The sequence below is a fragment of the Chlorocebus sabaeus genome, chromosome 10 (assembly GCF_047675955.1).
Source record: "Chlorocebus sabaeus isolate Y175 chromosome 10, mChlSab1.0.hap1, whole genome shotgun sequence".
Lineage (NCBI taxonomy): Eukaryota > Metazoa > Chordata > Mammalia > Primates > Cercopithecidae > Chlorocebus > Chlorocebus sabaeus.
The window spans coordinates 121,510,207-121,524,514 of NC_132913.1; the positions used below are offsets into that span (position 1 = coordinate 121,510,207).

The window sequence follows — 14,308 nt, forward strand, 5'->3', positions numbered from 1 at the left end:
CTCAGAAAAAGAGTTAAAACCAAGTTTGGCCAGTCGCGGTGGCTCATGCCTGTAATCCCAGCACTTTGGAAGACCGAGGCAGGTGGATCACCTGAGGTTGGGAGTTTGCGACCAGCCTGACCAACATGGAGAAACCCCATCTCTACTAAAAATACAAACAAACAAACGAAATAGCTGGGCCTGGTGGCACACACCTGTAATCCCAGCTACTCAGGAGGCTGAGGCAGGAGAATTGCTTGAACCCGGGAGGCGAAGGTTGTAGTAAGCCAAGATCGCGCCATTGCACTCCAGCCTGGGCAATAAGAGTGAAACTCCGTCTCAAAAAAAAAAAATAAGGGCATTAATTCAAAGAGCTGTATATTTTGGGGAAAGCATGGGGCAGGGAAGAAAGTTTGCATGCCATCCTGCATATAATTGTGTTAATAAGGACTTGTTCTCTGTCTTTGTTTCCCTGTAGAATTTTCTTTCTAAGCAATGGTATGGAGAGATTTCACGAGACACCAAGAACTGGAAGATTATCCTGTGTCTCTTTATTATACCTTTGGTGGGCTGTGGCTTTGTATCATTTAGGTACAAACCAAGGCACATAATTGTGTGTGAGTGTGTGTGCCAGTGTGTGTAGATGCATCCACATATGTGTGTTCTCGTGTAAATGATTAAAAAGCCTAGAACTTATGATGTTCACATTGGTGCCTATGAATTTGGTCTGGTTTCTCCCTTGACTTTTCCTGGGTTCCCTCTTAAGTGAGTAGAGGTGGGGTTGTGTCTTTAATATCTGGGGCAGAATGTGGATTTGTTAATTGCAAAATGCCAAGTATTGAATTGGAGTTGGGTCCATCTTAGGACAGTTTTGATCCTGTCTCTTCCTCCTGGCTACGGGTCTGTATTTATCTATGTTTAGAAGGAGGGGAGGGCTGTGCCCGTCCCATGCTTGCAAGGACGCTGACGATGCCCTTATCTCTGGGTCCAGGAAGAAGCCTGTTGACAAGCACAAGAAGCTGCTTTGGTACTATGTGGCGTTCTTCACCTCCCCCTTCGTGGTCTTCTCCTGGAACGTGGTCTTCTACATCGCCTTCCTCCTGCTGTTTGCCTACGTGCTGCTCATGGATTTCCATTCGGTGCCACACCCCCCTGAGCTGGTCCTGTACGCGCTGGTCTTTGTCCTCTTCTGTGATGAAGTGAGACAGGTAGGGCAGCCATGACAGCAGGAATCCCCTCGCTTCCTCTGTGGGAGGCATCTTTCTAAAGCCAAGAGGTATAGAAGTTGCTTCTGAAGTTCAAAAGTCATTATTTTCCCAAAATAAATGTTCTCTTTAGGTGCTAATCCGTGAGTGTGAAGGTGCATTTTCACACCCTTAGTAATTCAGTAAGATCTCCTAGTACCAAGTTTATTCTGTGCTCTCTAATGAATGTTAATTGATGGAGATGTATTAGTCAGGAATGGGGGAGTGTTGGAGGAGAAGAGAGACCCAGGATGGTAAACCCACTGCCATCATCAGGAGTGGTTTGCCGTTACCGTGGCATGATAAGTAGCAGGGAACTGGCAGGACTTTTGAGCTAAGAGCATCTTAATGCCCAGCATGTCAGAGTAACAATGTTTTAAAGTCATGTAACTCCCTGTGGGTTTCAGGGAGCTGGTGTGAATTATTCATGATGCTTTTCTGCAGTTTCTTGGGACCTTCATTTTTTGGCATCCTCTCTCTACCGTTGAACCCAGAAGTCTAGCTCAGGACTCATGTGTAGCAGGCGCTTGGTTAGTAATCGTTGAAGAAATAAATGTCGATGGTGAAAGTGGTGTTATCCCTAAACCATTATGAAAAGTCATCTCAGAAAATCCTTTCACACTTAGCAGTTTACAAATTGTTTGAGAACTGCTGTTGTTGTCCCCTCTGAACCTAAATGCAAAAATACATCAATTCAGCAAGTGCATGCTAGGCACTGACAGTTTCCGAGGTACAATGCCATGTGCTGCAGGAGATCTGGAGGGGCAAAGAGTGTTGTTCTTGCCCTTATAGAGTCACTGACTCATATAAGAACCCTATGTTGGCTTAAACTTTCATGCCAACTCTGACAGACATTTTTTGGTGACTCCCAGCAGTCCTGGGTTGAGAAAGATTCCAAGGGTCTGTCTGTTCTCAGCAGGAGAGTGTTTTGATTGATTAGTGATGTCTGCCATGGGTATGACCTGTGAGAAGAGTCCTGGCACCAGTGCCATGTATCTGCCTTTCCTTGCCTAGAGGGTCTGAGGTGCAGATGGGGAATAGAGCTGGGATGCAGGTGGAGGAAGCGTACGCTAAATGACTCATGCCAGTGTTGAACAGAAGGATTATCAGGCTTCACTTACCAGCAATTCTTCCCCCAGCACAGGGCCCTGCTATGTGCAGGGGATTTCCCTAACTTTGGATCAGCCGTATGGGAGTCCCATGCACTGCCCTGGGAAGTCACAGCCCTGCCCAGGCCATGCCCTCAGTGTTAGTCTGTAGGACTGCCAAGATGAAGCACCATAGACCATATGGCTTTAATAACAGAAGTTCATTGCCTTATAGTTCTAGAGACCAGAAGTCTGAGATCAAGCTGTCGGCAGGGCTGACTCCCTCTGAAGGCTGTGCGGGAGACTCTGTCCTAGCCCCTCCTCTAGCTTTCGGCGGCCAGCTGGCAAGCTTCACCATTCCTTGGCTTGTCGATGCATCACTCTGATCCCCGTCCTCAGGGGTGACTCCTGCATGAGTGACTGTGTCCAAATTTCCACTCTTCCTGGGGACATCTGTCGTACTGGATCAGGGGCCACCCTACTTCAGCATGACTTCCTCTTTACTTAATTAGTGATATCTGCAGTGCCCCTGTTTCCAAACAATGTCACATGCCAAGGTACTGGGGGTTAGGACTTCCATGTGTGAATTTTTGGAGACACAATTTAACCTGTAACACCTACAACAAGTCTCTTTCTCTTAGCTGCCATCCTACTTCCTTGCTCTGTGTTGTGCTTTGCTATGTATGCGTCAGCAGCAGCGAGGGAATGGAAATATTCTATTTGAGGGAAGCAGAGAAAGACTGAAGGAAATTCATCGTTTAGAACAGGGTGGGCCCAGACCAGAGTGAGAAAGTGAGAGAAGCAGCCCTCATCCAGCTAGGAATCCTGGAGCCATGGTGCGGGAGCTCACTCTGGATGAGGTCCTGCGTTTTCCCTTCTCCTGAGCTGGCGTGGTGTCCTCCACTCTCACTTGTAGTTGACCATGACCAAGACCCTTTTCAAAGGCGCTTCAGGAACAAAAAGACAGCATTCTCAGCTTAGCTTTTGCAAGAGGGAGGGGCTGAAAGGGTAAGATTGGGGGCTTTGTAGCACTGGAGGGGGAAAAGCCCCAACACCCCCTACCTCTCACTCCCTCTGAGGGGCTGGCTGATGTCTTATTATGTACTGGAAACAACTGGGATAGTGTCTGCCCCAAGAGTAGGGTGAGTGCCAATTTTTTTTTTTTTTTTTTTTTTTTTTTGAGACTGTATCTTGGTCTGTCGCCCAGGCTGGAGTGCAATGGCATGATCTTGGCTCGCTGCAATTCCCGCCTCCCAGGTTCAAGCGACTCTCCTGCCTCAGCCTCCCGAGTATCTGGGACTACAGGCACGCGCCACCATGTCCAGCTAATTTTTGTATTTTTAGTAGGGATGGGGTTTCACCATGTTGGCCAGGATGGTCTTGATCTCTTGACCTCATGATCCGTCCGCCTCGGCCTCCCAAAGTGCTGGGATTACAGGTGTGAGCCACCATGCCTGGCCACCAAAGGGTTTTGCCTGGTCTGTGGAAATTGGTAGCCTTGGAGGGCAGCCCTCTGGTTCCTGGCAGGCCCTTTCCGGCACAGCTTACAGGAGAGGCAGCTGGACCACCTGGGAGGTCACACAGGCCTCCAACCCTTGGTGGCCACTCACAGGCAGGAACCTGAGCTCTGTGGGGGCAGCAGAGTTTGCTGGAAGAGGCACAGGGTCTGTAGGAACTGGAGCAGCACACTGCATGACTCAGGTGACCAGCCTGACATCTCAAAGGTAGCCACTGAGTAGAATCAAGTGACAATGGATTCATAACCTGATGGGGAAATGAGTCATGAGCACAAATTAGCAGAGAGAGAGAGAGAGAGAGAGAGAGAGAGAGAGAGAGAGAGAGACGAGAGACAGGAGAAATGTGGAGGTGGGGAGGGAGAAAAAACCAGCTGGAATTACGAATGGCTGGTGCAGTAGTAACTTACTGAATTTTTTTGACCTGCAAGAGGTTATTTAGAGAATAAGAGGATGGACGTCTGGCATGGTGCCCTAGTGCATCTCTTGCATCAACTCCACTGGGAGGTTCCTTTGAGCTTTTCCAGTTCCTAACACATACTCTTGTTGTTGCTCAGAATTGCATGGCATGGGAATGATTTGATTTAGATGTTTATTTCTTATTCACATTTGGTCCTCAGGGGCTGGCACAGGAGCTGGCACTGACATGTTTCTAACAAGCGTGTGTGTTTTTACTAAAAGGATTGATGAAGCAAGGTCTTCATAGTTCAACCCAAGGGCTGTGTGCCCTAGGGTGGCCATGGTAACACTCAGGAGACCAGCATTGGGGAGCTGGAGAGGAACCCTGTCCATAGCCCCACAGGCAGGGGCTCAAGGGTGTTCTCTGGGGCAGAGGGCACTTTGGTGGCCTCTTTTCAGAATGGTTGATGAAAAGTCAAAAGTCCTTTTTCTGCTACTTTTCACCTCCTCAGGCTCCCAAACATTTCTCTACCTATCCTTGACCCTGCTTCCCTTGCTGCATTAAGGCTCAGAAGCTGCTGTGCAAGTCCAGACATTGTTTGACTCCTTCAGGCATCTAAAGAAACCAGAGCCTGGGCACAGTGGCTCATGCCTGTAATCCCAGCACTTTGGGAGGCCGAGGCGAGCAGATCACCTGAGGTCAGGAAGTTTGAAACCAGCCTGGCCAACATGGCAAAATCCCATCTCTACTAAAAGTACAAAAATTAGCCAGGCGTGGTGGTGCGTGCTTGTGATCCCAGCTACTCAGGAGGCTGAGGCAGTAGAATTGTTTGAACCCTGGAGGCAGAGGTTGCAGTGAGCTGAGATTGCTTCACTGCACTCCAGCCTGGGTGACAGAGCGAGACTCCATCTCAAAACAAAACAAAAAGAAACAAAACAAACAAACAAACAAAAAACAAGAATCTGAGAGAGAGGACTTGTTCTGGGTTGCTTTGGAAGCAGACCTTGGCCTGGATGTAAGCTGCAGGGAGATTGGTCTTGGCTTCATCCAAGTATTTCATTAATGCATTCTTCCTTTCAACAAATATTTCACACCCCTACTTTGTGCCAGGCACTGTTCTCAGCAGCAATGGACCAAACAGACGAAGATCTCCTCCCCCGTGGAGAGTTCTACCAGTTCATGATGATTTCTGGGAGCTTTCAAGGAGAAGAGATGAGCATCGGCAAGCAGCACTAAGTGGGCGAGTCTTACATTTACTGGGAGGTTGGCCCAGAGGACTTGCAATAGTGAAATCCAAAGTCTGTAAATCACAGACATCTCTGCCAATTTCCTATGTGCATTTAGCTACTAAGTCACCTGTTCGGGTCATGCAGGAGGAGACTCAGGAGAAGTACATTTTTCTTGGAGAAAGGCCCTGGGCAGAGTTAGCATGAGGTGTTTTTGCTCAGGGAGGACACAGGGCAGGGACGTGGGGTGGGAGTAGACAGGAGCAGGTGCGCAGGAGAACTGGGGAAGGACAACGGGCTGTGAGTAATTCCCTGGGCCTATGGGAGGAAGGGTAGGGGTCTGGCTGACCCCCACCTATTCTGTTTGCCTTCATTGTGTGTGATGCCGGATATGGGGGGGATGCTTACTAAATATCTCTTCTTGTTATTTTTAAGAATTATCTTTGAATGGGCCACTTTTAACTCAGCAATCCTGGGTATGAAATCAACAGTATGGGAAGCGCCCTGTGCTTAGGGTCAGCAGCGTGTGTTCCAGGTGGCTCTGCCATCCGAGGGCTTTTCCGGCCTCACAGCTGTGATTCTGCAGCATGAACGGGTCTGTAGAACATAGCCATGGAGATTCTTACCGTTAAAAGAATCCAACACTCGGGGTCGCTGTTTCTCTTCCGGTCTGCAGACTCATGCATTTGACATCCTAAATGGGATTGCTTTCCTCTAAGAAACAGTTCTGCTGGCCTGGTGCTGTCTTAATTAACCTAGTTTACACTTGTTAGGAAAAAAAAAACCAACCCAAAACCCAACCAGGGTGTGACCTGATTTAGGTTGTGTCTGGGTGTCGAAAAGTCATGCGCTTCTGTATGTACCTGTGTCCCTTTGCCTGAATGCAGATGTCGAAATGCTAATTTGGAATTTTGAAACGAGGCAGTCAATAAGTGCAAATACAGTTGCTAAATAATCCTTGGGTCTGTTAAACATACACTGGGGATGTTTATTTAAAATGGGATGAGTCCCATCGTGCCTTCACTGGGGGGCACCTTTCAATCTTGAGGAATGCTGAATCCCCAAATCCTGATGGATAGGATGACATAGTGTCCTGGGATTTTGTGAATACAGCCTATCTCTGGCATTCCGCTCGGAGAAGAGGCCTCTTTTCCTTTAAAAACAGGTTTTCTCCCTGCGATGGTAACTTGGAGCCTCAGAATTGACCTATTTCTGATGTCTCTCTTCATGTAGGTCAGGCTTCTGAAAGTCTCCCAGGCTGAGGTTGGGCTGGGGCAGTGCAAGTCTCCCGGTGCCTACCTGCCTCCTATTGCAGGGCATTAAGCGGGGAGCTAGCAGCAGGGAGGGACGTTCCCAATCCCCCTTATCTTACCAGGCACCAGAAGAGCAAAAGGTTGTTGGTGAGGGGCCACTGGAGCTGCTAGCACCAGCCAAGCAGACAGTTCCTGTGGCTCCCTGAAGGAGCCTGTCTTGGTTTCTGAGCCTAGGCAGAATGTTTGAACTGAGTGAACAGGGTGACAAGAATGTTGACAATACATTAAGAGATATAAACCATGTGGACTGCCTAGTTGAATTTTGTCATTGATCACTGAGGAATTAGCAGATCTCTTGTCCTTTATTATGGTCTTGATAATAATGGTTATTGGCAGAGAGAATTGTAATACAAATGAAAATATCAAACGTATTTTAGCTATACGGCAAGATGTATCTGTTTCCCTTCAATTTTTGTCCATTTTTATTTTATTGAGTTTTATAAAATCACAAAGTAATAATGCTTATCACAAGTGGGACTATATAAAGAATAATCCTGCCCAATCTAGAGTATAATCTTCCACAACCTTCTTCATGCCCATAAAGAGAGGAATGTATGCAGGCGTTCTGTTTGTTTTATCCAAACAGAATCATACTGTGTTCATCACCCTACAATTTGCTTTTTTTTTTTTTTGAGAATTTCTCATGGGCTTTCCTGCAAGTTAATCTTAGACATAGATCTCTTTTTCAACCTAGTTTCTTGTAAACACACATATTTCACAGAAATGGAATATTATATTGTGTGCGTGTATATGTGTGTATGTGTGTGCTTGTTGAGCCTTTTTTTCCTTCTTTGTTAGTCTCTCTACGGACTTTCTCAACCTTTACTCTAAAGACAACGCCCTCAAGCTATGTTAATAAACTGCTGTGTCTCTTTCTGCTTTTATTTGGTCCATGTGCTATGTACACACACTGTATTACATCAAATCTGAGATGTCATTTTTTTTCACATTTTAACATCTCTGAAACTGCAATTTCTTATAATCTGAGGTTTAATGAAATAGAGTAGGCATATGTATGTTTGGGGGCTTTTTTCTTCATTCTTTGTTTTACAAAAACAAGATTCCATTTCTCATACTTTTCTGCATTTTGCTTTCTCTTTTACTTTGTGGAAATCTCTCCAAGACAAATGACATCACTCTGTTCCTTTTAAAAAACATGATTGTAATATATTCAATATTTCTTTAGTGATGGATCACATCTTTTTCCCAGATTATACTTTTCCCTGCAACAAAAATGCTGCAATAAACATCCTATGTACTGATTTTAAAAAGAGAGAGTTGAGTCTTCACATAGTGAGTGGACTGTTGACACACCCCACGGTGCTGCCCCAGCCTGGGGGAATTTAACATTTCCTGGGTGCTTGGTTTCATAGTGCCCTCACCCCCTTGGCCCACTCAAGTTGCTATTCGGATTTATAAATGAAGGAAAGGAAATGCTTCTTGAGAAATGAATGATGTGTCTTGAATCCCTTCCACATCTGAGACTGTAGGATCTCTGTGGGATCTGAAGAAGCAGAGTGATGTGGGAAGAAGCAACTGACGGGTTCAGAATCGTGAGGTCTGCCACTTGCTGAGTGAGTTCCTTAGCCTCTCTGGGCTGTGGTTTCAGCAGCAAAGTAGGAAATATAATATCTAAATATCAGATGAACAACTATTGGTGAATTCATTTAGTAACATTAAGAAGTGCCCTGTTGCTTTGTTGACATTTCTTTGGTGTTGTTTCCCTGCCTTGCACAAGTGTTGGGTTTCCTTCTTTGAATTCACTTGGGGCCTCGGTCTCATCCCCATACCGATGTTCGTGTCATTTCTTTTCCACATGTTTAACATCTGTCTTTCCCACCAAACAGTAGATTCCTTGAGAATCAGCATTGCATCAACGTTTCTGTGCTCCGGGAGCCTGGCACAGGTGTTTGGAATTCCATGTGCTCTCCGTAAATATAACTTGAATGGATGGACAAATGAAAGGATTAGCTGGTCGCTCTGGAATTACCCAAATCCAGTTTATGGATTGATATAGGAGCCATCCAGATGTGGTCTTCTCCTTTCCCTCTTCGGGAAAATGAGAAAAGAGAAAGGATACTCTCTGTTTGTTTCAGTATTTTCCTGACGTACTTTCTTCCAAGAATCATGACCAATACATACGCATCAGTCCCTGAGGCACACTGTTCCTGTCAGTCATTTCTGTGACCACATCTGTCCTCATAGATGTTATATACAGCACCTCTGTGCACATTTTTAAAAAAAGATTCCTTTTAATCAAGGTGTTTTACTGCCATGTGACAGAACAATTGTACAGTAATGACACAAATCTATGATGACAACAATATGAGTAATGCCCTCTAGGACGGTGTAGTGCACAGTCTGTACCACTGTACATGGTGACCGGACAGTCTACATCTGCCTACAGAGGGTGTACTCACCCTCTGCAGGTTCCTGTTGAAAAAACGGTGAGGATACGTCAATCCTTTTTCCTGACTTTGCCAGCAGACATGAAGAGCAGAACAGCCAGTGTGCAACCTACTTTCCAATCCTCCCGGATTAGCGTGGGGCGTGTGGTAGGGCTTACTTGGCATATGAAAGAATAAGCAAACACGTCATTGGCTCAAAAAGGACCTGGAAGAAAATGAGTGGACATTGAAAAATCTGAAAGTGATTGATATTTCCAAGCTGCTAATGTCCCTCTCTGTCCCTTTCTGTACACAGTGGTACATAAATGGGGTGAATTATTTTACTGACCTGTGGAATGTTATGGACACGCTGGGGCTTTTTTACTTCATAGCAGGAATTGTGTTTCGGTAAGTACTCTCTTCACTTTTCCTAATTTGCCGTGTTTTGAGTACAAAAGTGGAGAAAAGCTCTGCAGACATTTCAAACCCAAGGGAAGTCTATTACTCATTAGAGATTGTTACACAAGATCATTGTGTCTGCTTTATAGAGATGCAGCTTGGTTGGCATGAAGTTGAGTCTCCCCTCTTCCCCCTCCCACTGATGTGTAATTTAAAAGGGGTCCTGCGTGATTTTTCTCTTTGTTCTTATAGACTTTGGGGAAAATTATTTTTTTAAGTAGAGATGAGGTTTCATCATGTTGTCCAGGCTGGTCTCAAATGCCTGGGCTCAAGCGATCCACCTGCCTCAGCCTCCCAAAGTATTGGGGTCACAGGCATGAGCCTCCGCACCTGATCACGGGGAGAAATAAATAGAAATTGAGAAATTCTACTGATTATTGTGTATTGATTTTGTGTCCTGAAACTTTACTGAAGTCACTTATCTGTCCTAGGTCCCTTTGGACAGAGTCTTTAAGGTTTTCTAGGTATAGAATCATATTATTAGTGAAGAGAGATAATTTGACTTCTTTTCCTATTTGGATACCTTCTATTTCATTATCTTGTCTGATTGCTGTGGCTAGGACTACCAGTACTATGTTGAATAGGAGTAGTGAGAGTGAACATGCTTGTCTTGTTCCAGTTATTAAGTGGAATGCTTCCAGCTTTTGCCCATTCAATATGATGTTGGCTGTGGATTTGTCATAGATGGTTCTTATTATTTTGAAGTCTGTTCCTTCAATGCTTAGTTTGTTGAGTTTTTTTTTTAAATCATGAAGGGATGTTGGATTTTATTGAAAGCTTTTTCTGTACCTATTGAGATGATTGTGTAGATTTTGCATTTAATTCTGTTTATGTAGCGAATCACAATTATTGATTTGCATATGTTGAACCAACCCAGTAGTGAGCATAGTACCCAACAGGTAGTGAGCCTAGTACCCAGCAGTTAGCCCCCTCTCTCTCATTTGCCCCTTTTGGAGTTCCCAGTGTTTATTATTCCCATATTTATGTCCATATGTACTCAGTGTTTACCTCCCACTTATAAGTGAGAACACGTGGTATTTGGTTTTTTGTTCTTGCGTGAATTCGCTTAGCATAATGGCCTCGAGCTGCATCCATGTTCTTGCTTTATTGCTGTGCAGTATTCTATGGAGTATATGTATCACATTTTCTTTATCCAGTCCACCACTGATGGGCATCTAGGTTGGTTTCATGTCTTTGCTGTTGTGAATAGTGCTGCAATGTACATATGAGAGCATGTGTCTTTTTGGTAGAACGATTTATTTTCTTTGGGTATATACTCAGTAATGGGATTGCTGGGTCAAATAAGAGGAGAAGATGCTGAGAATGTTAAATATCATACAGCATTGTTTCGTGTTGGGCCATATGACCTTCTAATATGCACTTAACTTCTATTTGAATGCTGGCTGTGGAGTCTGCCCTTCCAGTTACAAGCATATTTCCTCAATGGCACAGCCAGAGTGTGGGATTAGAAAAATCAACCACAAATTACCACCAAAAAAACAATGTGTATTCCACATCATGGAGAGATTAGGGTATGCCCCAAACCATGGTTTGCATTGCCTAGCCTGCATCCCAACTGGCCTGTTGTCCCCAAATAACTTTTAAGATAAAGATAGCAACTGGGCCATGGTGGCTCACACCTGTAATCCAAACACTTTGGGAGGCTGAGGTGGGAGGATCACTTGAACCCAGGAGTTTGAGACCAGCCTGAACAACATAGCAAGACCCTGTTTCAATTTTTTTAAAAAAGATAAAGCTAGCAATTATATATGAGTAGTACTTTCAAATGATGTCATTTTGTAAAGAAGCTTAACCATTCATATTTACACTTATACAGAATGAGACGGTTTACAATGAGTGTTCAACTCTCCAATTTGAATGGGGTAAAAATGTCAATTTCCTCTTCAGATAGCTTCCCTTTCTGGTTGGGTTTAAAGTTCCAGCATTTGAGCCACAGTTGGTTGGACATGATTCTAGATCATTCCAGTTAGAAAGCACAGATGGCTTTCAATGAGCACATTAGCAGGTGGTTAGATAATCAAATGATCTGGTGCAAATGAGGTAAGTTTCATTAGGGGAAAGCTGGCAGGGTGAAGTCCCAAATGGTCACGGGGATGGGCTGGGGGTTGGTATCATTATAGAAGCCTTGTGAGCCAGGGAAGTTAGCAATAGCACGGTTAGGTTCCTGCAGTAGTGTGTGAGGATGGCGGGCTAAAGAGACAGGAACCTCTGAGAGCTCAGTTTGGTGAGATGTCTTTGCTTTTCATGTCTTTTCATGTCCTTGACTGTACTTGAGTCCATGAAAGCAGAAGATCATGGCCTTTGCAGGGTAGTATTTCTGGCCTGTTTGAACTCACTCAACCTTCCAGCTCTTGCCTGTTTCTTGAAATTGGGTTATTTTTAGAAACAAAACTTTGGAATGTTCTGTCAATATCTCATGAATTCTGTTCCTTCTTTTTCCCCTAGCCTCCACTCTTCTAATAAAAGCTCTTTGTATTCTGGACGAGTCATTTTCTGTCTGGACTACATTATTTTCACTCTAAGATTGATCCACATTTTTACTGTAAGCAGAAACTTAGGACCCAAGATTATAATGCTGCAGAGGATGGTAAGAGTCAAGAATATTTGGAGTCATCATTTCTCTTGTGGGGCCCAGAGTTCTTTTAATGGTTGACAGGAGGATTTTGTCCTTAGAACGACTGTTGCATTTCACCATCAGTAACATTTGCTTTCTTTGATGTATTTCATCAGGGGCCTCTCCCAGGTTAAAATTTAATGAAAGATGGTCGTGAGGAGCAAACAGTGTCATTTAGTGCATTGTTAACAAATAACCTCATACATATTTAGATTTTACACTTTACAATGTACATTCATTTGAGTCTTGACAGTTTGCTAAGAGTGTGGGCAGGGGAGGAACTTTTATGCCAATTTTATACATGGGGACAGTTGAGTCCAAGGAGGACTGTGTTTGTCTAGAGACAAGCGGTGAGCTAGATGCACAGTGAGGATTGGAACTTGAATCATCTAACTGTGTAGTATAGATACAGGGAAAGGCTATAGCAGGCTTGTTATAGATACACGTAATAGACAGAATTACACATGGATGGTGTTGCTTTCCTAAACTTGTTTTCCAGATGACCCAAACCTCCACTGTTTCTGTCTTTAAATCAGATGAGCATTTAGATGAGCTCATCTGGAAGCTCCATTCCAATATTGAGGTTCTTTCAGTTTGTGGTTTTAATTCAAAGCATTTCTGGGACATCCAGTCACCATGAATTCATGCTATGTGTGCACAAAATTAAAAAAAAAAAATGAAACGGTCCATTCTTGTCTAATAAGGATAGCTTTTATTTTCCAAACAAACAAATACACCAACAAACTACAAAAATAATTTTGGGGTTAAAAGTGTATCAAAATCGTGAGGTATAGCGGCAGAGAGGTCCTCCAAAACTTAGATTCCTCCTTTGCTCTAGAGCTGGGCTCCCACTCAGAAAGCTGCTGTTGCTGGGCTGGTTTGGAGATCAGTAAGCAAAAATGCATCAAACCGCTTTTAACCCTGGAAGACAGATGTCCTAAGATCCAAAGATGATGATGACCGCCTTTGTCAATTAGTCAGTGAACTCTGGGTGACTTAGATGCTCTGAGCCCTGGAACCGCTGCTCTTCTCCATGGCCCACTGAGGACGGCCAGGCCGGGGGGACTTGCCGACTGTGGGCACAGTCCTGACTCCGCTCTCCTGTCCTCCCCGACAGCTCATCGACGTGTTCTTCTTCCTGTTCCTCTTTGCGGTGTGGATGGTGGCCTTCGGCGTGGCCAGGCAAGGGATCCTCAGGCAGAACGAGCAGCGCTGGAGGTGGATATTCCGTTCGGTCATCTACGAGCCCTACCTGGCCATGTTCGGCCAGGTGCCCAGTGACGTGGATGGTAAGCCTGACTTGGCTCAGGTGGAAACAGCTTGGACGAGGCATTTGCTCCCTGAACCAGCCCCCAGGGCTGCCCCAGAGACCGCACTTCAGAAGCATGCACGTGAAACAGACTCCAACACCACACAGTAAAAACTAACTCCTCGAAACCTCTTCTTTGCTCTTAAGCAAGATTTTCCATCAGCCTTGCAGATGGTGCCCAACATTTCAATTGTTAAACCTTTTCAAAAATAGTGATTCTGATATTTTCAATAACAACTGAAAATTGGTAATTGAAGGCAACAAGGCTTACTAGTTTAGAAACGAGGGTTGTGAGTTGTACTCACCCATGTAACAGGATGACTGGGCTCCCGTTTCTTTCAAAAAGAACAACACTGGAAAATCCACATTGGAACCTGGAATTTAGACTTCCGGCGTTAGTTAGTCCACTGCCAACTGGTTTTTGGAGGCAGGCTGATGGTGGCACAGATGGTTTTAATTTGCCCACACCCGATTTACAGAAGGAAAGTGAGGGGCTATGTAAATTGTGTGTGTTTTGGATGGCGGGCTGAAGCATCTTTAGGATGCTGACAACAATAGCCTTGGCTCATCATTTCCTATCCTGCCATGATAAAACCGTCCTGGTTTCCCTGAGCCAGAGCCTACTCCTGGTCACAGTTCTCCGTGCCTGTTGTTTTCTCTGTTATCCTCCTGGCCTCCTAAGTCTCTCTGGCCCCATCTGCTGAAGCCTCTTCCAAGACCTTAGAAACAGCTCTTTTCCCCTGCAGTGGTGAAA

The 14,308-nt window shown here is 44.8% G+C and overlaps 1 protein-coding gene across 1 annotated transcript in view; it reads left to right on the plus strand.

Moving 5' to 3' along the window:
- Positions 1–14,308, plus strand: part of TRPM8 (transient receptor potential cation channel subfamily M member 8) — a 102,085-nt gene that overhangs the window by 51,137 nt on the left and 36,640 nt on the right. Inside the window, exons 16-20 of the mRNA XM_007966721.3 lie at positions 458–570; positions 971–1,187; positions 9,468–9,559; positions 12,077–12,218; positions 13,363–13,534. Coding sequence (XP_007964912.2) covers positions 458–570; positions 971–1,187; positions 9,468–9,559; positions 12,077–12,218; positions 13,363–13,534 — 736 coding nt within the window. The remainder of the gene's footprint in view (positions 1–457; positions 571–970; positions 1,188–9,467; positions 9,560–12,076; positions 12,219–13,362; positions 13,535–14,308) is intronic.